The sequence below is a fragment of the Humulus lupulus genome, chromosome 3, assembly GCF_963169125.1.
Source record: "Humulus lupulus chromosome 3, drHumLupu1.1, whole genome shotgun sequence".
Classification (NCBI taxonomy): domain Eukaryota; kingdom Viridiplantae; phylum Streptophyta; class Magnoliopsida; order Rosales; family Cannabaceae; genus Humulus; species Humulus lupulus.
In genome coordinates, this window is record NC_084795.1 from 101,952,252 (window position 1) to 101,977,395 (window position 25,144).

At 41.6% G+C, this 25,144-nt stretch overlaps 1 protein-coding gene across 4 annotated transcripts; it reads left to right on the forward strand.

Moving 5' to 3' along the window:
* Positions 1 to 262: 262 nt before the first annotated feature.
* Positions 263 to 23,813, forward strand: LOC133823026 (uncharacterized). 4 transcript variants are annotated; one of them, XM_062255591.1, is made up of 3 exons: positions 263 to 1,330; positions 9,523 to 9,595; positions 16,412 to 23,813. In XM_062255591.1, exon 3 carries the CDS (start codon positions 17,852 to 17,854, stop codon positions 18,875 to 18,877), a length of 1,026 nt encoding a protein of 341 aa, XP_062111575.1. In that variant the 5' UTR covers positions 263 to 1,330; positions 9,523 to 9,595; positions 16,412 to 17,851; the 3' UTR covers positions 18,878 to 23,813. The 4 variants fall into 4 exon arrangements, with proteins under 4 accessions (XP_062111575.1, XP_062111574.1, XP_062111576.1 ...); XM_062255590.1 differs by lacking the exon at positions 9,523 to 9,595 and adding an exon at positions 11,117 to 11,207; XM_062255592.1 differs by lacking the exon at positions 9,523 to 9,595 and adding an exon at positions 15,896 to 15,968.
* Positions 23,814 to 25,144: the final 1,331 nt, after the last annotated feature.

Sequence of the window (25,144 nt, forward strand, 5' to 3'; positions counted from 1 at the left end):
TCACAGATTGTTGCAAGTTTGCAACCAAAATTAATATTTGGAAATTTAGCAATGTAAGATGTGAATGTGATTTCAAATAATTGGGCTTCCTTTGAGTCCATTAAGTCATGGTATATGGTATCTAGATCCGAAAATCAGGACCTTTTGAAATTTTTATTTTATTGTCAGTCGTGGTTGACAATGTAATTAGAAAAATATCAACAAGATTTAAGAAAGCAGTAACTGGGATGTGACTAGTAATTAAATAAATACAAATCGAACTCTTGAGTTAAGTCTGAGTCAGTGTGATCCAATCTGAAATGTTGATTTTGCATCAGAAATTAGGAGTCAAAGGTTATGCGTTCGAGATTTGTAAAGAAAAGTCTTTCTTGACATCTGTGTTACTTATGCAAAAGTCAGTCTAGCCTAACATGGGAGACTCACATCTGTAATGTACAGTGGATATATAACTGGTAATTCTGCTATAAGGGTGCTGAAATGGTCCCTACCAATAGGGATCTTTTATTGGTCCTTGATCCTTGATCCTTGATCGTTCATTCAAAGGCAGTAGTTGTTTTGATTATCGTGAGGTTGAGTGTATTGGATTCTTTTAAATGGCAACATGCCTGTTCTCTGAGTTGATGGAGAATGGTGTCTCAAAACTTTTATTAATATTTTATTTAATTATGAGACCGCAGCACATAAAAAGAAATGCACTTGTTATTTCAAGCACCCCACATTAACTTTTTTACTATTATTATTTGTTTTCTTAGTTGCATGTATTTAATAATTTTTTCTTCAATTCTTTTTGTTTTTTATTTGTATTTTTTTCTACCTGTCGTAGAACATTTTCTTTCCTCTTTCTATATCTTGTTTATGTATCTTTCTTTTTCTATTTCATTTTTTTTCTTAGTCATATATGTATATATATGATATATATAATGTGACTAAAAAACATTACATCATTATTCTAGGTTGGTAACACATCAATGAGCTTTTGGAACCTCCGCTAGGGTTGTGCAACCATCTTTGTCTTTGTCCGGAGCTGCCATCATCCCAACTTTGGTCCACCCTCCTTTGTATTCCACTTACCTCAAGCATTTACTTCACTTTATTACCTGACCACTCTTTAATTCTTTTCTTTTCTCTTCACTTCCTCATAAATATATACTTTTCTCTCTTTACCTTCTCTCTACCTTTCTCCTCCCTCCATCTGTTTTCCTCCAGAGCACCGCCGTTTCTTCCCCTTGATGGATTTCCCCACGATAAAACCTAGCATTAGGACTTTAGTATATGGATTTGCTATTAAGTTGCAATCATTCCAATGTCCATTTTTTGATGCCGAAGTCAGGTATCTCTTTCCCATAGGTTTACGCTTTGTGGTATGCTCTAAAATTTTTGCATCTGTCTGATTGTTGCATGCTCATATCTGTTATGGGTTTATTACGATATCTGGGAACCTTACTGCTTGGGCCTATTGAAATGGATACTTTTTAAAGTAGTCTCACTAAACACTTTAACCCTAGAGCAAGAAGAAGAAACCATACATGCCCTTGTTGAAGTCCTTGGCCAATCCCCCATCAATGATCCCATATACCCAGTCTTTCGTCTCTTTACAAACCATCCTTTTAGGAAAGAACCGATAAAAAATAGACTTATTGAACTTTGACCTACCCACTTCCCTGCTGCGATCACTAACCATGCACCTGGAATCTTCCTAGCTCAGTTTGTGTGTGAGGGTAATAGGCAACGTGTTCTAGAGGGACAACCATGGCACTTTGACCAGAGTATAATTGTCCTAGGACACCTTGATAGTGTCACCTTCCCTGATCCTAACCACTTGCACTTTACCCCTTTATGGGTTCAGGTCTACCATATCCCTTTTGGGAAGAGATCCTCTAAACTTGCCCAACTTATCAGCAGAGTGGTAGGAGACCTTTGTTGGTAACTGTTGACGCGGTTCTTCGCCAACAGATAATTATACGAATAAATAAGATGGATTAGTGCTAATTGGTGAACCGTGATATGAAAATAGTTTAATTCTAGACTTGAGAAATTAATAATATGGGAAGGTGATCACTCTTTTCTTTTTAGGTGGTTCGAAGGTTAAAATCCCTCTAGTCCACCAGTCGATATTATTGATTTATCTCGGTTAATCCTTACAAAGTACTTCTTTACAAAAAATATGCCAACCCCTTGCAATGCCCAGGGTCTTGGTATTTATAGGGGGAGGATACCTGGGTTGGCAAAGGGGTCATCCCGTGACCTCTTTATCCTTCACGCCATCTCTGTGACACTGATGATTAATTCCTAAAACCTGTTAGTGAAGTGTGGTCTAATCAATAAGTAAGGAGGGATAATGGGCCGCATGGCCCAAACCAGGCGTGAGATGTCTGAATACGCACGTTTATATAGCGTGTCCGAGAATTCAGGAATGGAATAGACACGTGATGTCTGATATATGCACGTTTACATTGCCTGGTTGTCTTTACAAGGATTCAGGTGTCAGATCTATGCCGCACCACGAGCTTGAAGTAGCGCTAGCTCGTGATATCCATACCGCTGACCCACTGCCTTCGAGTAAACTGCTAACTTTCTAATCAACTCGGGCTGAACAGGTGGAAACCCGTAACAACAGCTCCAGGTAGATGATTTACATGTGGCGGATCGAATTAGGCCCTTTTCCAGCTCACCAATAGCTTGCGGATATTTAGGGCGTACATTTGCCCCCCAAGCCCCTGCTCGTGACCCATGACATCATCTGTGACCTTCACAGCGGGGGCTTTTAAGTTTCCTTTTCGACTCTTCATGTCCCGTCCACTGTGCATATATCGGACACGTGGAGCGCAGTGGTTGGCGAGTGTCCGGCTTCCGAGAATTGCATTAAATGGCCTAGCCTATCTTCGGTTGTCATTTCGCCTCTCGAGTTATGACCCTCGTATCTCGCATTAATGCGATTGAACGATCCTCATTCCTTTGTCTCTTACGTATATATAAGGTTGGCCACCTTCCGCATTAGCCACCCTTTGTTTGAAATTTTTTCCTCATCTTCTCTCCTTTTTAGCCTCAGAAGTCTTTCTTCTTCCGGTTATCATCCCAAAGATCCCTACGCTTTTTGCCATAAGAGTTTCTTCATGAATCCAGTTCTAAAGGCTCCACCAGGATTCCGATTCCTACGCGTTTTGCGACTTTCACACGGCAAAAACACTGTAAGTCCTCTGCCTGTTGCACGTTTTGATATTTCCGTTTCTCTATTAGGTAAACTTCTTTCTTAGTTGCACACTGTAGGTTGTTTTTGGCTGGTGTTTTGTGAGTAGGTTTTGATCCTAGGAGTATCGACCATATGAGAACATGTCTAGGAATGTGATGTATAGGACAAGATAATTTTTAGGTAACTTTTCTGGGTAGCTTTAGGGAATGCCTGTTTGGAGAGGGGAAGGCGAGAGGTTTCTGGGGTGCAAAACCGGGTAGCTTAGGGGTCACGCTTCCTAGGCGGTTTTGCTTTTTGAAACTTTCCCTCCAAGGCAAGCATTATCCTGACCCTCTTGACACACAGATCCCGAGCAATCGGGGATCCGTTGGAAACGTGGGCGTGTGACCGTGGAAATGCGTGGCTTCACACACCGCAGGCTGAGGTTACCTTAGCCCGTGTGCGAAAATCACTTCTCGTGCTATATTCCCTTTTCTATTTTTAGGTCGCCTATTTAAACTTTTCTTCATCTTTGTTCGTTAGGCGACCAGATGGGGCCCAGGAAGAGCATACCTAAAAAGAGCGCTGTCGACTCATCATCCCAGCAGGCTAGCAAAGGGAAAGAGATAGTTGCGGAATCTCCAATCCCCCACTTCGTTCCCACCGTGGAGAAAGAGGTCGAGGTGGGACCTGACGCCTTCTTCGAGGCAGAGAGGATAGTCTCGAAGATTACGACCCAAGGGAGGGTCAACAAGATCCTGCTGTCCCACAACATCAAAATTGGGATAGGCGCTCTTGTTGTCCGACCTCCCCTCGAGGGCGAGAGGAGCTGCACGCCCCTTGACGAGGAGTTCGTGGCCTGGAGCGATGAACACCTCAAGGCCGGGGCCTTCCTACCTCTGGACCAGTACTTTGCGAATTTTCTGAATTACGTGACGCTGGCTCCCTTCCAACTGCCCCCTAATTCCTACCATCTGCTAGCGGGGCTGAGGTACCTCTTTCTGAAGCATGAGTGAGAGGTCCCTACACCAGCGGACATCCTTTATTTCTTATGCCTCAAAGCCAGCCCAGATCAACGGGGGCGAGGCAACAGGTTCTACTACCTGACCTGTTTTCCCAACTCTCCTGCAGTCATCGAGCTGCCCAGCCACCCCAACGACTTCAAGGACCAGTTCTTCATGTCGACGGGGTTTCGCAACTGTGATCACCACTACTTCAACTGTCCTCGTAAGTTCTTTCTATCCTCAGCTCGCAAAATTGCCACATTGCTTTATTTATTTTCATGTGTATTGACTTGAATACCATCGTGCAACCATTTTTGCGAGGATGGCCAAATCGGTGACCCTCGGGGGCCAATATGAGACCTTGGCGGGGCTCCCACCAAGTGAAAAAGACTACCACCAGCTCGTATCTAATGAGACGATGCTGTCGTGCAAGTTAATTTCTCCGGGCCAGACCCTGGCCTTGAGGGGGTCGCGGGCTAACCCAGTACCTCGCGAGTTGGTGCCCATCCCCGAGGGGGATGGTGCGGACAATGATGAGCAGGATGAGGAAGACAAGGTGCCGCTCGTGCATCTGAAGCGGGCTCTCGAGGTTGCCCAGGGCCTCGACGCGGATCGGATCCAGTCTGGGGCAGCAGCCGGCCCCTCCGGCCAAGGTAACCCATACCTGTTTAGGGACTTAGACAGGGCTGTCGCAGACCTACGACTTGCTAGGTTTAACCAAAGCCAGCTCATACATCGTCATCAAGATGACCCAGACCTTAACATAACCATACTCCAGTGTGTAGATCAACTAGTGTTGCGCCATGACATGGGCCGCCATCGAACTTAGACAGGTGGGGCATCCGGAAACCTGGCGGGTATGTTGTGGCTGCTATGCTGGGGGCGAAAAGCTCGAGTTCGTCCCTCGAGTCGTACTCGTCTTTTTCCTTTTCTGACAAGAGCTTCTTCATTAGCTCCTCCATCTGAGCTAAATGCTCCAGGGCTTGGTCCTTACTTCCTCGGTTGTTCTGGGGCTGTTCAATAGCTCCAGTTCCATTGTAAGCGTTAGGCGGGTTATTGTTCCTCCAAGCTTGAGCTTGGTTAGGTAGGACATTCCCACTGTCACGTACTTCGGAAAGACCATCCCCTCGGTGAGCATGACTACCATTTCTAGCCGGATCTTCCCTCTGTGAGTTGAGGCGATCTCGAAGGTCGGCCCTCGGGGTGGCCCGAGGACTTTGCGCTGAACTCAAGTGATTGCGCAGGTCTTCACCGGATCTGCCACTTCGGTGGCTCCCGGTCCAGTAACTCACATTTGAAAAGCTTGGAGCCCGCTGCTGGGGGTGAGGATCCGGGACTTCCCTGCGCGCTCGGTTACGATGGGAAGGACCGGCGGAAGGAGGATTTCTTTTGCTGCTCCCGTGTGCCGGAATGTCCCGAACTGGATGGGGAGGAGATGGGTATCTTATTGGCGACGGGGGATGCCTTACTGGTGACGCGATCCTGGTCTCGTCCGGACAGATCAAATTAGCTCGCGGTCGTTCTACTCTACCATCTTTAGCATCCTGTGTCCGGCGGTCGGACCGCGGCACTAGAGGGCTGGCTGGAGCAGTCTGTCTTCGCGAGCCTTCTCCGGATCTCCTCCATGAGCTGCCTCGAGCCCTTCTGGGCGTATTCGATGGTGGAATCGAGCTAGGGGTTGAGGTTCGGACTGATCGGCTGAATTGCTGATTGGCCCTAGGAAACTCCTCAAACACAGTTTCCTGGTGGTGATGTGACGTGGGGGTAGAACTCAGAGTTGAGGTTCTGACTGATCGGCTGGGTCTTGACCGGTTATCCCGGCGAGACTTGTGAGTCCCACTTTGCCTCTTTCCGATGTTAGCGTCGGTTGTAAGAGGGGGTAGCCGGGCCAAGACTTCTTACATTTGCTTGCTTGCTCTGGACAATTGACTCCTCAACTGTATGTTTTCCATCTCTATCGCCATCAAGAAATTCGGGTTCGGATTTGGTGGCTGGGGCGCCGAACTCCCAATGTCGTCCTGGCCCATCGGCTGCTTTCCCGGTCGCTGCTGGATCTCAGGGTTTTGCTCATCGGATATGGCGGCATGGTGGGCCTCCTGCCCATCATGTTGATCCGCCTCATTACCATGTCTCGAATGGGTAACCACCATGATCAGGTTTTTACGATAGCACAAATTTAAATCCTCTCAATGAAAGCACCAAACTGTTGACGCGGTTCTTCGCCAACAGATAATTATACGAATAAATAGGATGGATTAGTGCTAATTGGTGAACCGTGATATGAAAATAGTTTAATTCTAGACTTGAGAAATTAATAATATGGGAAGGTGATCACTCCTTTATTTTTAAGTGGTTCGAAGGTTAAAATCCCTCTAGTCCACCAGTCGATATTATTGATTTCTCTCGGTTAATCCTTACAAAGTACTTCTTTACAAAAAATATGCCAACCCCTTGCAATGCCCAGGGTCTTGGTATTTATAGGGGGAGGATACCTGGGTTGGCAAATGGGATAATCCCGTGACCTCTTTATCCTTCACGTCATCTCTGTGACATTGATGATTAATTCCTAAAACCTGACAGTGAAGTGTGGTCTAATCAATAGGTAAGGAGGGATAATGGACCGCATGGCCCAAACCAGGCGTGGGATGTCTGAATACGCACGTTTATATTGCGTGTCTGAGAATTCAATTATGGAATAGACACGTATGTCTGATATATGCACATTTATATTGCGTGGTTGTCTTTACAAGGATTCAGGTGTCAGATCTATGCCGCATCACGAGCTTGAAGTAGCGCCAGCTCGTGATATCCATACCGCTGACCCGCTGCCTTCGAGTAAACTGCTAACTTTCTAATCAGCTCGGGCTGAATAGGTTGAAACTCGTAACAACAGCTCCGGGTGGATGATTTACACGTGGCGGATCGAATTAGGCCATTTTCCAGCTCGCCAATAGCTCGCGGATATTTAGGGCGTACAATAACAGGTTTACCATATGCGCAACGAAAAGCACTAGGTGGTGGGCCCAGAGATTTAAAAAAAAAAAATATTTAAACAATCTTTAAATAACAAATCCATTAATATGCAAAACATTAATCATAGAGAAAGAAAAAATGATGATTTTCCAGTTGTAAAACAATCAAGAATCATCGCTATCTTTTGGTACCTTCAACGAACATCTAATCCAAAGTAGTCTCTTGAATACTCAGACCAAGATCTTCCAAGATGTATCTCTACACCTCAAGACGTGTGTGGGCACGTAGGTAATGGTGGAATAATTTCTGATTCACAAGAAGTGCTCAACTCATAAGATCTTGGAATATTAGGTATGAGACAATTTTCAAGGATAGAGAAAAATAATACAATATATTATTCTCTTTGTGAAAAGATTTTGAATTCTCTAAAATCTTGTCTTTAGGAAGCGTATTCTGAAACTAATTTCATCTCATAGATTTATAAAAGAATTAATTAAATAAAAAATTAAAATTATAAACCAATTATTAAATAAATAAAAGAAATATCAAAGACTCATGCACTATAGTTGACTTGTTGATTTCAGGTTTGTGTTCCAACCACTTTTTTTTAAATTATTATTTGTTAAAAAATATCTAAACTTGATAACTTATCTTATTAGATTAATTAAAGAATAAATATCATTTCAAATTCAAATCTAATTTTAATTATCAGAAATATCTTGTCACATTATTTAAATAAATAAAATCAATTAATTATCTTAATTATTTAAATAGCCATTTTCAAAAATGCCATTTTATTTTAAAAAATAAATTTCAAAATTTATATTAGTTAATTTATTAATTTCAAAAATTAATATATTAATTAATCAATTTGTCTCAATTACATATTTGACCATGAAGAACAAATTTTATCTAAATATGCTATTTTCTTGATTTTTCCCAATTTCAACTCTTACCTTGAATAATGTTTGATATAGCCATCTCAAAGACTTATGGACCTATAATTTCAAGCTCCAATAAATCTAGATTATTAATTAAAACTCTTTAATTGTAACGCTCTAATTTCTCATAAATTATAGAGAACACAACGTTGGATCATAATTGTAACGACCCAAATTCTCTAATGTGGCTTAATGCCTGGATTAGGGGGCCAAGAGGCCATAATTGTTTTATTATGCAGTTAAATGATTATATGCATGATTATGTGAGTTATATTATTATATGATGATAAATGCATGCATGTGGGTCCACTTTTCATTGTAAAGGTATCTTGGTAATTTGGCCCGTTGATGGTATATTTGTATTTTTTCATGCATGTTGGTGAGGTATGGATGAGGCCACATTATAATGTGGATTTTTTTGAGTTATTCGGCATGAGACGATCTTAGAATGCAAGTTAGCGGTTTGGTCATAACGGGGTTAAGTACTGGGCTCGGGGTGAGTCTCGGGAGTAATTTGATGATTAGTACATTACCGGGAATTAAAGGGTAATGGGATATGGTTTATTTATTATTTGAGAATATTGGGAATAACGGTAATTGGAGGACGTTAATTATAATTAACGGGATAGACGGGAAATGACACTTTTGCCCTTGGGGGATGATAAGGAAATAAATTAGGCTTGGGGGCATTTTGGTCATTTGACCTTAGGATATATTTAAACTAAGGAAGGTTGTAGAAGAAATAAGGAAGAAAAATCAGAGGCTCTTCTTCCTATTCCTCGATCATCTCCTTCTCTCTTTTCCTTTGGAATTTTGATGCTTAGTTTGAGGATTCAAACTTGGGAATCAAAGCTTGAGGTTCTAGGCTAGTGTTCAACCATTGAAGGGGATTCAAACCTGAGTTTAAGGTAAGGTTTCAACCATGGTTTTTCTGGTTTTGCTCTATTTTTCAGCTGGTTTTTAATTGATATTTTGGACTGAATAGATGGGAATTTGATGAGGTTTTAAATGATTTAAAGCTTAGGTTTTGTTGGTTGAGTGATGGATAAGTTGTCGTAATGTTTGGGTGTGATTTCTGGGTTGATTGGTGAAGGTTTTTGGCTGGTTTTAATGGAGAGAATGGCAAAGGGGCTGTGTTCGTGGGGTCAAGTCGTGACTTGGCCCAGGCAAGTCGCGACCCGCCCCTGGTACCCTAGGCAGAGTGCTCTCTGACTTGAGGTGCGCCGTGACTCATTAGGCCAAGTCGCGGCCCGCCCCTTCCTTTTGTGCCAGGGAGGAGTTTTTCAAGGGTTAGGCTCGTGGTTTTTTTTTCCTAAGGCTCGAGATTGAATCTACTAACCATTTTACTTCAATTCGAGGTCTCGGAGTGATGTTTAGACCATGAACCCTTTATGATTTATTTTATTAATGGAATTCCATATTTGGTTATGACTAGGTGACCGCTAAGGAACTTAAGGATTGATCCTTCTCAAAGGTCGTTCTTTTATTATTCCTCGCTCGAACCAGAGGTAAGAAAACTGCACCCAGTATGTGACATGCATGGTTATTGATGAAGCATGTTGAGTGCTCTATATATTGACATTGATTGCATAGTAAATGCATAGCAGCTTTGCTTATTTGTGTATGGCACTGACCTATGAGTCAAGAAACGACAATGGTGTCAGTATTGATTGTGAAGCTGTGACTTATTAGTCAAGTTCGACAGTAGTACTGAGCACTGGTCGTATGGTATTGGCTTATGAGTCAAGAACGGTATTAGCGTGTTTAATTCAAGCCAAAAATATTAGATCTAATTGACATAAGCATTATCAACATAAGCATAAAATGCTTGACCGAACTCAAGTTCGATGAAAACAAAAGCGCTTGTCTAGTGTAAAGGCTGGTTACTTAGAGCCAGAGCCAAAAGGCTCAGGTGACCGTAATGTCGCATGGCTAAGGGTGCATAGCCCAAGTTCGTGACTTATTAGTTACGTATCTGATTCAAGTTCATGACTTATTAGTTACTTATCCGGTTCAAGTTCGTGACTTATTAGTTACTTATCTAGTTCAAATTCATGACTTATTAGTCACTTATCTAATTGGACTGCAAGCCCCAGTATGATTACCAGAATCATTATTGATATTTATTTATCTGATTGGGCTGCAAGCCCCAGCATGATTACCAGAATCATTTATTGATATTGTATACATGCAGTAATAATTTTTCTTGCTGAGCCTTGGCTCACGGGTGCTATGTGGTGCATGTAAAGGGAAAGAAAAGCTCACCCAGCCTTGAGTGGAGAGCTTAGGTGGCGATGTGTACATATGCAGCTGCTTGACCATCACGGCCAATGTGTTTCTCAAAGGAACTAGGGGTTAACCCTATTTTTTCGCTTAGGTCGGCGGGTTGTAATTTTTACACTATAATGACCATTTTGGATTGTAAACATTTTTATGGGCCCATGTACAGTTTTATGTTTTAAATAAAATATATCCATTCCTTTTGATCACAATTTTTCACCTTAGCCTATTAATAACAACTAGATACATGTTTATAACCAAATGACTCGTTTAACGAGTTAAGCACTGTTTAAAGTCCACAATAATGGTCTTAGAGTAACCAGGGCGTTACAACTTGATATCAGAGCATGCTAAGGTTTAGGGGTTCCTGTAGACTAGTTGGGCATGTACACTCGCCACTGAAGACAAGCTCGACTCATGGTTTGGTAATTATTTATGTGGTTATGTGTTTAACTAAATAAATAGAATATAAATGCTTTACCTGCTTACATGAGATATATAAATGCTTTACCTACTTGCATCATAAGCAAGAACGTGCTTATTAGTATTGATATTGCTAGAACATGCTTATTTGCATTGTTATCTGATAATGGTTAATTGCTAAATGTCAAATGCTAAATGCTATGATCATGTATCAATATGTTTATCTGTATGATTGTGAAATATGGATGATATCTGCTTGTTCTTGGACCGTGAGGTGTCAAGAGGTTTAGTTATCACTACCTAACTGGCCGCATTGATTGTTTCAGCAAGGCTTAAGTTGATAATATGATTCCAAGACAGACAAATTTGAGAGCTGAGACTATTGGTATACGAGTTCGGGAAACTTCTCATTTGAAGGTGAATTGTTCTTTGCCTTCTGTTTGAAAGTTGACTGTCTTACCCTTACAGTGTATAGTTGCCCCATATTTTGCTAACTAGTCCATGTCTAAAATTACATCATAATCCTTAAGGTCTAACTCGATCAAATCCATTGGTAATTCTTTTGCTCTGATTCTAACTACGACGCTACACACCCCTCTACTAGATATCATTCTTTCCCCTGAGGGTAACTCCATGAACAACTTATCTCTAAAAAGTTTTCATGGCTTATCTAAGCTATCAATCATATTCATAGAGACAAAAGAATGCGTAGCTCCCGAATCGAATAAAACATTGCATAGTTTACCAGAGATAGTGACCTGACCTGTTACCACTGTATTACTAGTTTCTGCTTCACCTTTAGTATAAGCAAAACCTCTGGCTGGCATAAGCTTGTCATCTTTCTTTTGATCTTTCATCTTTGGGCAATCCTTTTTAATGTGTCCTTCTTCTCAACAATTGAAACAGTCTTTTGTATTATATCGGCATTCTCCTGAATGCTTCCTCTTGCAAATAGGGCACTGGGGATGTTCCACATAGGCTTCTTATTCTCATTACTTTCTGATGCAGTCTTATTCTTCTTGTCGGCTTTTTGATTTTGACCACCGTCATGTTTTCGTTTGTGGTCGTTATGTTCATTGTTATTCTTTTTGGCGTCCCATCTGGCTGTGCCTTCCTTCCAGATCCTTTCTTCCGCCTGCTTAGCTTCCAAGGCTACCTCTAATGTTTCTGCATAAGTGGTTATTCCTCGAATCAACTTTACATCACGGGCTATCATAGGTTTCAATCCTTTCACGAATCTTTGAATTCTTAGCGTCTCGGTGGGTACCATGTCCACTGCGAACTTAGCCAGCCTATCAAACTTCTTGGCATACTCTGTCACAGTCAAATTCCCTTGAGTAAGCGTGATGAATTTGTCCAACCTTGTGGCTAGAATCGCAGGACTGTAGTACTTCTTGTTGAACACTTGGATAAACTCATCCCATGTCATAACGTTCACATCTCTAGTCTGCTTCACTATATCCCACCAAATGCGGGCGTCTTTCTTTAGCAAGCTTGAGGTGCATGAGACTCGATCTTCGTTTCCCAGCCACATGTGATCTAGAATGGACTCCACTAATTGAAGCCATTCTTATGCTTTTATTGGGTCAGATCCACCATCAAAGTTTAGGGGTTGTTGCTTTCTAAAGCGTTCATATACTGCCTCGTAGCGAGGTTCTGCCAACTGTAGTAATTGTGCTAGAGGAATGACTTGCCATGCCACTTGTTGTTGTTGCCCTAAGTTTATTTGGAACTCTTCTTCCCTTCTCCTTAGCTCTGCTCTAAGACATGCATTTTCTCTTTCCAAATTTTCTCAAGTAACAGCAACTGCCGAATCTTCCACTACATTGGGTGTTTCTGGCACTCCTGGGGCTACTGGAATTTCTTCATATATGGGGGTGGCGGCTACTCCTCTTCCTCGCCCCCTTCCCCTTCCTCGGCCTTTGCCTCAGCCTCTTCCTTGGCCATTTAGTCTTTCAGATCTTCTTGGTTCCTGCTCCATGTGTCTTTTCTGTTTCCCCAAAAGAGAAAAATTTGAAAAAAACTAAGACAAACAAAACAAGTAGAGGCTATAACTCAGCCTATTGTACTACTGTCTATTAGGTCCATCTATCTATTAAAACTACCCTATTACAATTAAATCCAACTCAGATAAATGGGTCTTAACAGTTGAATCTTCCATGGAGGAGGGCTGGGATCAGTATATCGTACCCACTATTAAGGCCCCTAACTTCCATTTGAACCCAAAAGACATGAATTTGAACCCTTGCTTTATTAATGATATTTGTTTAGGCCTTCACAAATGGGCTAACCCATAAGAGAGGAATTTAAACTTTACACTTTCAATTGAATTCAAAATTCTTAACATTTACTAAACAATGAAACAATAACAAAAGCAAATAACATGTTTTATTAAAACAAGAAATTAATTACAAGCTAGTGAAAAATTCTAAAACAACATAAAATAAAATTTAACGATGTGTTCATATATACGTCTGTACGCCCTGATTTTCCTACGGGCTGATTAACGAGCTGAGATACGGCCTAATCATGACTACCACGTGGACATCCCCAAGACCGGAGCTGCCGTCATAAGATCCTACCTCCTTAGCTTGAGGTAACCCAAGGGTTCGCCAAGATTGCTTAAGGACTGAGTCTGGACTCTGAAGACCACAGGTCGAGGGAATCATCCAGCTCGTGGTACGAGCTAGAGTTGGAGGCTGTGACCCTTTATAAAGTCAACCACGCAAGGTAAACGTGGATATATCAGACATCACGTGTCTGATATACCCCTGACTTCTCGGACACGCAGCAGGAACGTGTGTATTTAGACACCCACGACTGGGTTGGGCCGTGCGGCCCATTATCCCCTTACCTATTGATTTGACCACACTTATGTGTCAGGTTTAGGAATTAATCATGAATGTCCCAGAGTTGACATGATAGGTAAGAAGGTCACGGGATGACCTTCTTACCAACTCTCAGGTGCCTTCTCCTATAATTATGGAGACCCTGGGAGTTATAAGGGGTTGGATTCTATATTGTAAGAAATACCCTGTAAAAGAATACCCAGTATATAACAATAATACTGACTGGTGGAGTAGAAGGATTTTAACCTTTGAACCACCTAAAAACATATTTTGTGTCACCATTCCATTTCCAAGATCATTCATCTATTTCGGTTCAACATAAGCACTAATCCCTTTCTCTTTCTTTTCTTATTTACCTGTTGGCGAAGAACCACGTCAACAACGTCTAATCCTCCACATCGGATCCTTCTTCTAGCATATCATGAGTGAAGTCCTCATAATCCTCTCGAGTGTAGATAAACCTTGAAGTAAAAGGAACTTGATTAAGAAATCCTTCCCTAAGGTTATCTGATAACTGATGAACCCTTTCTCCTATTTCTCTATTTGGTAATATAATATCCTCGAATATTTTAAATTTTCGTGCAAACCTATCCATAAATATGTCATGTTTATCTTCAATAGGTACATCATTATCAAATAAAACTTCATTCCATGCTATCCTTATGCTTGGTTCTGTTAACGGTAGTTTGACTGAGTGCATGAGAACTATGAACTTCTCATGTCATTTTAAAAGGGTTGTATGACTATCAATAATCTTTTCTATTTCCTTGTGACGACCCCACAAAAAATCACTAATAAGGCTTAAGGGCCTTGATTAGTGTGCTGGGAGGGCAAAATTGGTTTATATGTGATTTAAATGATTTAATGCATGATTCTGTGATAAGCTTGCTTATATGGTTTTATGGATAAATGAAATGCATATTTATGGGTATTAGTATGCATGTAGGCTCTGTTTAGCTTAAAGGGACATATTTGTAATTTTGGCCCATTGAGGGCATAAATGTGATTATGTGTTATAATTGTGGAGACCACATTATTATGTGGATATATTTGCAGCATGCGACTTGAGGCGATCCTAGGGAGTCAGTTAGCGGGAAAGTCACAACAGGACCCGATACCCGACTCAGGGCGAGTCAAGGGGTATTTTGGGCATTAGATATTTATTTGGGTTATTGAGTTATGAAAATAAATAATTGGAGATATATTTGAAGTTAGAGAGTTTAGGAGGGAATATTGGAGAAATTTACCATTTTGCCCTTGGGGACGTTTTTGGTACCCCGAGCCTTGAGATTAACTTAAGTAAGATAAAACAAAACAAAGGAAATAGCTAGAACTCTGCCAAAATGACCCACCTCTTCCTCTCAGCTCTCTCATCTTTTCCTCGAACTCTCTCTCAAGAAAACCATTGAAACCAAAGGAAGATTTGGCTAGAAACTCAAGGATTTGAGCTGGAATCTTGGGGAATATCTCAGTAGCAATTTGGAGGTTCAGACAGGACTTTAGGTAAGCATTGAATTATGGTTTTAGCTGTCTAAATCCTGTAGTTTTGGCTGGGTTCTAAGTGTTCTTGAGTTCTTGGTATTGAAGATTGAGTTGAGGCTAAAGACTTGGGGATTAGCTCAGCAACTACTTGGTGGATTTGTTATTCAATAAAGGTAAGTTTCTAATTGTAGTTTAGCACTTGAATTCTATGAATTGCTGGTTGTTCTAGGAGGTTTATGAGCTTTTGGGTTTCAAGGGTTGAAGTGTGATTTTAATGAGTGTTTAAGCTAGGTTCTTGTTGGATTATACTGCTGAGTGCATGTTAGGATGTTTGTAATAGTTAAATTGTGTTATTGGGATGGTTTTGGGTTCAATTGAGTGAGGTTTGGCTACTGGAAATGATGGATTTTATGGGTCTGAAGGGGTCGGGCCGCTGCCCTGTTCTTGGTGTGTCGTGGCCCTCTAGAACAGGTGGGAGCTGAAGAGAAGGGCAGGCCGTGGCATGGGGAGTGCTGGGACGCGGCCTGTGTCAGTTGTTTTGGGAGGCTGGGTCTCTAGAAGGAGGCGGGCCGCGACATAGGGGGCTTAGGGCCACGGATCTTAAGGGCATTTTTGACTTTGAGGAGGTTTTAGATGTGGGAACCTAACCTAGGGTGCTCGGGATCGATTCCACTACCATGTTTGGTGGAATTCGATCTTCCGAAGGCTAGAACTTGGACCGAAAATCTTTATTCATTTATTATTGATGGAATCCCTTATCTTGGTTGTGACTAGGTGTACGCTAGGGCTCGGAAAAGGGATCGTGATCAAGGGTCATTTCTCGTAATCAGAACGCTTGGAATTAAAGGTAAGAAAACAACACCTGGTTGTGTGGCTATGATCAGACTAAGGGTTCCCTATACTTGTATGCTTTATTGTATGGTGGTATTATGCCATGTGAATATGAAATAAATGGCCTAAGAGTGCCATAATTAATATTGGCGCACAGGACGCGGCTCAGCCACTGGTAGCTGAGGACAACTTAATATTCACTGAGCTCGGTTTAAGCGGACCAGAGTCAGTGGGGTAAACAGATGGTGCGATCTAAGGGCGTCGACCCTGGTTATTGGATGATTTGGTTATTACTGTTGATTTGATGAATTTGGTATGCTAAATGTCTGATTATGTGGATGCTGTGGATTATTGAGTATATGGTTATGCTTTATGAGTTATCTGACTATTGTCATTGATCATATTGTGATATTATGGTTTTCTTGCTGGGCCTTGGCTCACGGGTGCTATGTGGTGCAGGTAAAGGCAAGGGTAAGCTTGATCAGCCCTGAATGGGAGAGCTCTAGAGGCAATATGTACATAGTCAGCTGCTCGGCCGCCACAGTTGAGGGATGGACAGGAACAAGAGAACCTTAAATGTCTGTTTTGCCCTTAGAGTGGTCAGTAGTCGTATATACCCTGAAATTTTGTAAACTGTCCTTTAAACTCTATTTCTTTTGGGATCCCATGTACGAAATGTTTATTTTAATGAAATGTATCTTTTATGTCCAAAATATTTTAACCCTAGTTTAGTTATAGTTTCAGTAACATGTTCTAACTAAATGACTTGATTAGCGAGTCTTGCACCTTTATAAACACACAGTGTAATAGTTCTGGCTACCCAGTGCGTTACAGCTTGGTATCAGAGCGGTCTAGGTTTAAGGGTTCATGAACACCGGCTGGACATGTACATTCGCCGCTAAAGACAAGCTCGACTCAGGGTTTAGTAAATGTGTATACATGTTTATGTGCTTTAAGTGATTAGAAGTAACTAAGATTGTTGTTATCTGTTTGATTAATAGGAAGCATGAGATACTGATATGGCCTAGCCCTTGACTGCTGTGTGACAATATTAAGGCATGCTTATTAGCATTGCTATGCATGTAAATGAATATGTGAAATAATTATTTGTATATTGCTTATGTATGGATGAACATATGAATAAATGTTTATATTTTGATTGTTGTATGATGATATTGAGGCATGCTTATTAGCATCGTTGGTACATGTGAATGAATATTTGAATGAATTGTTATATCTTGATTGCTTGTGTTTGGTGGTTTCCCAATGGTGGATTATGGAAAGCCTATTATCCTGTCATTATAGTCTGATCGCCGAGTCGTTGATTGCAGATTAACTTGGATAGCTATGCGTCCAAGGAGATCTATGCGACTAGTCGGCACCAGGTCTGAGACTAGCGATGATGACTAGGGCCAGAACCCTCCACCAGTCCCTGAGAACTGGTAGCAGATTATGGCAGATATGCAAGCCCAGTTTCAGAGCCAAGATGAGCAGATCCATCTTCTGAGGCAGCAGGCTCCGTCGGGGAGTGCTGCATCCATTGTGCCACCTGCAGAGGCACCAGTTGAAGTTGGGAATAGGTGGGAACCGTTGTATGAGCGGTTCAGGAGACAGAATCCTCCAACCTTTGAGGGAGGACCTGATCCACTGAAGGCCGAACAGTGGATGAGTATGACTACTACTATCTTGTATTTTATGAGAGTAGAAGGTCATGATAGGGTGGCCTGTGCCACTTATATGCTGAGAGAGGATGCCCCATCTGGTGGGAAGTGGCATCATAGACCAGGGATGTTGCTACCTTGAGTTGGGATGATTCAAGGACTTATTTAGTCAGAAGTATTACAATGTTGCCATTAGGGCAGCGAAGGTGAATGCATTTTTGGGTTAGTACACGGCAACATGATAGTTACTGAGTATGCCCTGAAGTTCGACAAACTTGCGAAGTTTGCACCAGATCTCGTGCCTACAGATGCAGCTTGGCAGGACAGGTTTATCAGAGGGCTTAACGCTATGATAGCCCGAGATGTGAGAATTACAACAGTACCTAGGGGGACGACCTATGCCCAGGCTATTGAAAATGCTCTTGCCGCTGAGGAAGCGGAGAACAAGATTTGGAGGGAGAGTGCTGCAAGGCGAGAGAGTCGTAGAGCGGTGCCTCCATATTCAGGGTTCGGTAGGGGCAGAGGCCCCAGTGATCTGAAGAGGAAGTCCCTTGACACTTCGACTGCTACTGGTCCTGATAGGAGGAGTCAGAGTGTTCAGGGTGGCCGTCAGGGAGGCAGTGACGCATGGAGAAGTTACCCAGAGTGCATGAGGTGCAGAAGACGCCATCAGGGTAAGTGTCGGGCCAAGGCTTGTTTTGTGTGTGGAGCAATGGGACACCTCAAGAAGGATTGCCCAACTGCAAAGAAAGGGGAAGCAAGGAAGGTGGACAGCTTGACTCCAGCTCGAGTGTTCACCTTGACACAAGCAGAGGTTGAGGCTAGTCCCTCGGTGGTGACAGGTCAGCTTTCTAGCGCTGGCTCTCCTTTTACTGTATTGATTGACTCTGGTGCTACACATTCGTTTATTTCTAGTAAGGTGATTGATAGACTGTGTAGACCTAGTGAGTATTGTACTTCAGGGTATGGGACTATTTTGCCTACAGGGGAACTGGTAGTATCTAGGAGGTGGATTAGAGCACTGCCAGTGATAGTTGATGGTAGAGAGTTGTCAGTAGATTTGATAGATTTGAGTATGGAGGACTTTGATATGATTTTAGGTATGGATTGGCTGGTTAGATATGGAGCTACTATTGACTGTAGGAAGAAGATGGTGACTTTTGAACCTGAGGGAGAGGATCCCTTTGTGTGCATGGGTATGGTATGTGGACCCTGCATACCCATGATATCAGTGTTGAGAGCCAGATTCTTATTACAAGGATGATGTACAGGTTTCCTGGCTAGTGTTGTGGATACCACTAGAGTTTTGCCAGCATGGTCGGGAGAGACTAGATTGGTTTGTCAGTTCTTGGATGTATTTCCTGAGGATCTACCAGGGCTGCCGCCGCACAGGGAGATTTAGTTTGTCATTGAGTTAGCGTCGGGGACAGAACTAGTGTCAAGAGCACCATATAGGATGGCACCAGCATAATTGAAGGAATTGAAGATACAGTTACAAGAGTTTCTGGATTTGGGGTTCATGAGGCCTAGCTATTCGCCATGGGGTGCTCCGATTTTGTTTGAGAAGAAGAAGGACGGGACTCTGAGGATGTGTGTAGACTACAGGGAGTTGAACAAGTTGACTATCAAGAATATGTACCCTCTACCAAAGATCGATGACTTGTTTGATCAGCTGCAGGGAAAGCTGGTATTCTCGAAGATTGATCTTCGATCTGGTTATCACCTACTGAGGATCAAGGACGAGGATATACCGAAGACGCCCTTCCAAACGAGGTATGGGCACTATGAGTTTCTGGTCATGTCATTTGGTTTGACCAATGCCCGGCAACCTTTATGGATTTAATGAATAGGGTGTTCAAGGACTTCTTAGATCAATTCATCATTGTCTTCATCGATGATATTTTAGTGTACTCTAGTTTAGAGGCAGAGCATAAGCAGCATCTTCGACAGGTCTTGCAGAGGTTAAGGGAACATCTGTTATATGCCAAGTTTAAGAAGTGTGAGTTTTGGCTACCAGAAGTGGCATTTCTTGGACACATAGTTGGCGCAGATGAGATTAAGGTGGAGGCAGTGAAAGATTGGCCGAGGCCAAGAAACGCCTCAGAAGTTCGAAGTTTCCTCTGGTTAGCGGGTTACTATTGACGATTTGTAGAAGGGTTTTCGAAGATTGCTGCACCGATGAAAGAATTGAAACGAAAGAATCAGAAGTTCATCTGGTCAGAGAAGTGTGAGAACAGTTTCCAAGAATTGATGCGACGACTTATTACTGCACCTGTGCTGAGTCTTCCTTCGGAGAAAGGAAAGTTTGTCGTATATTGTGATGCATCAAGGTTAGGCTTGGGCTGTGTGTTGATGCATAATGAGAAAGTTATAGCTTATGCATCACGATAGTTGAAGGAGTATGAGCAGCGGTATCCTACCCATGATCTGGAATTGGCAGCAGTTGTATTCGCATTGAAGGTGTGGTGACATTACCTGTATGGGGAGAAGTGCGAGATATACACCGATCACAAGAGTTTGAAGTATTTCTTCACCCAGAAGGAACTAAACATGAGGCAAAGGCGTTGGTTTGAGTTGGTAAAGTACTATGACTGTGTCATTCTTTACTACCCAGGGAAAGCCAATGTAGTGGTAGATGCATTGAGCTGGAAAGGCTCGGGGCAGTTATTTAGTTCTACTCAGATTTCCAGAGAGTTGGCTGATGAGATGACCAGAGCAAGGATAGAACTGGTGGTGGGTCGATTGACCAACGTTACTTTGTAGTCGACCCTATTAGAACGGATCAAGGAGGGTCAATTGCTGGATGCGCAATTACAGGAGATTAGAGAGAATGTCTTACAGGGGTAGCTAAGGACTATTCTATTTCTAATGGTGGTATGCTACGGTATCAGGGGCAGATTTGTGTTCCAGCTGATGTTGGGATGAGATGAGAGATATTAGATGAGTCCCATACTACGCCGTACTCACTTCATCTGGGTACCACAAAGATGTATCAGGATCTACAAACATTGTATTGGTGGCCTAGGATGAAGAAGGATGTAGTGAAGAACATGGCCAGGTGTTTGACCTATCAACAGGTGAAAGCTGAGCATCAATGGCTAGTGGGGTTGCTTCAGCCTTTGGGTGTTCCTGAGTGGAAATGGGAGGATGTTACAATGGACTTTGTGGGAGGTTTACCCAGGACAGTGGGGCTTCATGACTCGGTGTGGGTGATAGTGGACAGATACACCAAGTCAGCTCATTTTCTTCCAGTGAAGTCGAATTATACAGTGGATCAATATGCATAGTTGTATGTGAGGGAGATTGTGCGTCTCCATGGGGTTCATAAGTCTATTGTGTCAGACCAGGATACTGTCTTTACCTCCAAGTTTTGGGGTAGTTTGCAGAAAGCTATGGGAACACAGTTGAAGTTCAGCACAACCTTTCATCCTCAGACTGATGGACAGTCTGAGAGGATGATTTAGGTGTTGGAGGATATGCTCAGGGCATGTGTAATCGACTTTGAGGGATCTTGGAGTAAGTATCTCTCATTGATTGAATTCTCATACAACAACAGTTATTAGTCGACGATTGGAGTGGCTCCGTATGAGATGTTATATGGAAGAAGATGTAGATCGTCCATTCATTGGGATGAGATGGGCGAGAGGAAGTATTTGGGGCCGGATATGGTTCAGAAGACCAATGTAGCTATTGAGAAGATTCGAGCTAGGATGCTTGCTTCACAAAGCAGACAGAAAAGCTACGCTGATCCTAAGCGTAGGGACATGGAGTCCCAGGTTGGGGACCATGTGTTTCTGTGGGTTTCACCACTGCGAGGGGTGAGGAGATTTGGAAAAAAGGGCAAGCTGAGCCCTCGATTTATTGGACCTTTTGAGATCTTAGAGAGGATCGAACAGGTGGCTTACATGTTGGTTTTTCCACCATCGATGTCGGGAGTTCATGACGTATTCCATGTTTCTATGCTTCAGAAGTACGTCTCGGATACGACACACGTGTTGAAGTATGAAGACTTGGAATTGCAGATAGATTTGTTGTATGAGGAACAACCGGTTCAGATTTTAGACCGGAAAAACATGGTTCTATGGAACAAGATGATTCCTCTAGTCAAAATATTATGAAGAAATAGCAGGGTTGAGGAGCCGACCTGGGAGCTTGAGTCAGCAATGCGGATTAGTATCCCGCGTTGTTTAAGTAAATTTCGAGGATGAAATTCTCTGTAGGAGGGGATAGTTGTAACGACCCAACAAAAAATCACTAATAAGGCTTAAGGGCCTTGATTAGTGTGCCGGGAGGGCATAATTGGTTTATATGTGATTTAAATGATTTAATGCATGATTCTGTGATAAGCTTGCTTATATGGTTTTATGGATAAATGAAATGCATATTTATGGGTATTAATATGCATGTAGGCCCTGTTTAGCATAAATGGGCATATTTGTAATTTTGGCCCGTTGAGGGCATAAATGTGATTATGTGTTATAATTGTGGAGACCACATTATTATGTGGATATATTTGCAGCATGCGACTTGAGGCGATCCTAGGGAGCCAGTTAGCGGGAAAGTCACAACGGGACCCGATACCCAACTCGGGGCGAGTCAAGGGGTATTTTGGGCATTAGATATTTATTTGGGTTATCGGGTTATGAAAATAAATAATTGGAGATATATTTGAAGTTAGAGTGTTTAGGAGGGAATATTGGGGAAATTTACCATTTTTCCCTCGGGGACGTTTTTAAGTAAGATAAAACAAAACATAGGAAATAGCTAGAACTCTGCCAAACCGACCCACCTCTTCCTCTCAGCTCACTCATCTTTTCCTCAAAATCTCTCTCAAGAAAACCATTGAAACCAAAGGACGATTTGGCTAGAAACTCAAGGATTTGAGCTGGAATCTTGGGGAATATCTCATTAGAAATTTGGAGGTTCAGACAGGAATTTAGGTAAGCATTGAATTATGGTTTTAGCTGTCTAAATTCTATAGTTTTGGTTGGGTTCTAAGTGTTCTTGGGTTCTTGGTATTGAAGATTGAGTTGAGGCTAAGGACTTGGGGATTAGCTCAGCAACTACTTAGTGGATTTGTTCTTCAATAAAGGTAAGTTTCTAATTGTGGTTTAGCACTTGAATTCTATGAATTGTTGGCTGTTCTAGGAGGTTTATGAGCTTTTGGGTTTCAAGGGTTGAAGTGTGATTTTAATGAGTGTTTAAGCTAGGTTCTTGTTGGGTTATACTGCTGAGTGCATGCTAGGATGTTTGTGATAGTTAAATTGTATTATTAGGATGGTTTTGGGCTGAATTGAGTGAGGTTTGGCTGCTGGAAATGATGAATTTTTTGGGTGCGAAGGGGCCAGACTGCGGCCCTGTTCTTGGTGTGCCGCGTCCCTCTAGAACAGGTGGGAGCTGAAGAGAAGGGCCGGCCGCGACATGGGGAGTGCTGGGCCACAGTCCGTGTCTGCTGTTTGGGGAGGCTGGGCCACTGGAAGGAGGCGGGCTGCGGCATAGGGGGCTTAGGGCCGCGGCTCTTAAGGGCATTTTTGACTTTAGGAGGTTTTAGGTGTGGGAACCTAACCTAGGGTGCTCGGGATAGATTCCACTACCGTTTTGGTGGAATTAGATCTTCCAAAGGCTAGAACTTGGACCGAAAACCTTTATTCATTTATTATTGATGGAATCCCTTATCTTGGTTGTGACTAGGTGTACGTTAGGGCTCGGAAAAGGGATTGTGCTCAAGGGTTATTTCTTGTAATCAGAACGCTTGGAATTAAAGGTAAGAAAACTGCACCCGGTTTTGTGACTATGATGGGACTAAGGGTTCCCTATACTTGTATGCTTTATTGTACGGTGGTATTATGCCATGTGAATATGAAATAAACGGCCTCAGAGTGCCGGAATTAATATTGGCGCACAGGATGCGGCTCAGCCACGGGTAGCTGAGGACAGCTTAATATTCACTGAGCTCGGTTTAAGCGGACCAGAGTCAGTGGGGTAAACAGATGGTGCGACCTAAGGGCGTCGACCTTGGCTATTGTATGACTTGGTTATTAATATTGATTTGATGAATTTGGTATGCTGAATGTCTGATTATGTGGATGCTGTGGATTATTGAGTATATGGTTATGCTTTATGAGTTATTTGATTATTGTCATTGATCATACTGTGATATTATGGTTATCTTGCTGGGCCTTGGCTCACGGGTGCTACATGGTGCAGGTAAAGGCGAGGGTAAGATTGATCAGCCCTGATTGGGAGAGCTCTGGAGGTGAAATGTACATAGTCAGGTGCTCGGCCGCCACAGTTGAGGGATGGACAGGAACAAGAGAACCTTAAATGTCAGTTTTTCCCTTAGAGTGGCCAGTAGTCGTATATACCATGAAATTTTGTAAACTGTCCTTTAAATTTCTTTTGGGATCCCATGTATGAAATGCTTATTTAAATGAAATGTATCTTTTATGACCAAAATCTTTTAACCCTAGTTCAGTTATAGTTTCAGTAACACGTTTCTAACTAAATGACTTGATTAACCAGTCTTGCACTACAAGAAAAAATAGATTTTATAACACTTGAAAACTGCTAACCGGAAGTATTTATAACACTTTTCAAAACGCTAACGTAGCCCTTGTTATTAAAAGTGTAGAGTTTTCGATAACAGTTTTCAGATGATATGTTTAATGCTATCTTAAACTATTCAATAACACATATTAGTTGCTATAATATTAGATAATAACATTCTTTTAGAGTAATTTATTACAAACTTGTAGTTTATTCTTAAAAATTTTGGATAACACTTTCCAAATGTTATAATTGATTATTTTATAGCATTTTTAATTAATTATATTTTGTAAAGTATAACATTTTGTCACACTTATAATATATATGCAAAATAAGCATAAATATTATAAAGGCTCCACATTATTTTAATTTTGTAGTCTACACATATAATAGATTTGTAATTGTCTTGTAAAACGCTATTTATGATTTTTTTTCTTTTGCAATTAAAAAACTTTTATTGTATTTTGATTAAATATATATCATAATTGATAAAAAAAAATCTAATATTAAATTGACATGATAAAACATGAGAATTATAACATATACCAATTCAAATCCTTTACAATATTCAATTCAAACCATAGTTATCACCACTTCATAAAATTCTTAGTTGAATTTTTGAAGTATACTCAAGACATAACGAACTACTAGTCCTCCACATGTTTACTTAAAAAGTGAAGTAAACATAATCAAATATTTGAAGTTAGTTCTGCCATCCAATCAATGATTCATTATGATCTTGTTTTAGTTGTGAGTCTGTGACGCCGGTTCGGTTAACTACATAAGAAATTAAATGATTAATACTCAAACTCATACTTAATAGTAAACTAAAAGAATACAAATAAAAGTACTAAAAAAATGCAAGACAAGAGGAAATTTATAAAATAAAAATCATTTAGTCAAAGAAAATATTCAGTCATACTAAGAAAATGAAAACACTAATGTTTAATACAATGTCAAGTAGTAATACAAACTCAATCACTCT

Coding starts and splice junctions, on each gene's coding strand:
- LOC133823026 (XM_062255591.1), top strand. CDS start 17,852: ATGATAGTTACTGAGTATGCCCTGAAGTTCGACAAACTTGCGAAGTTT.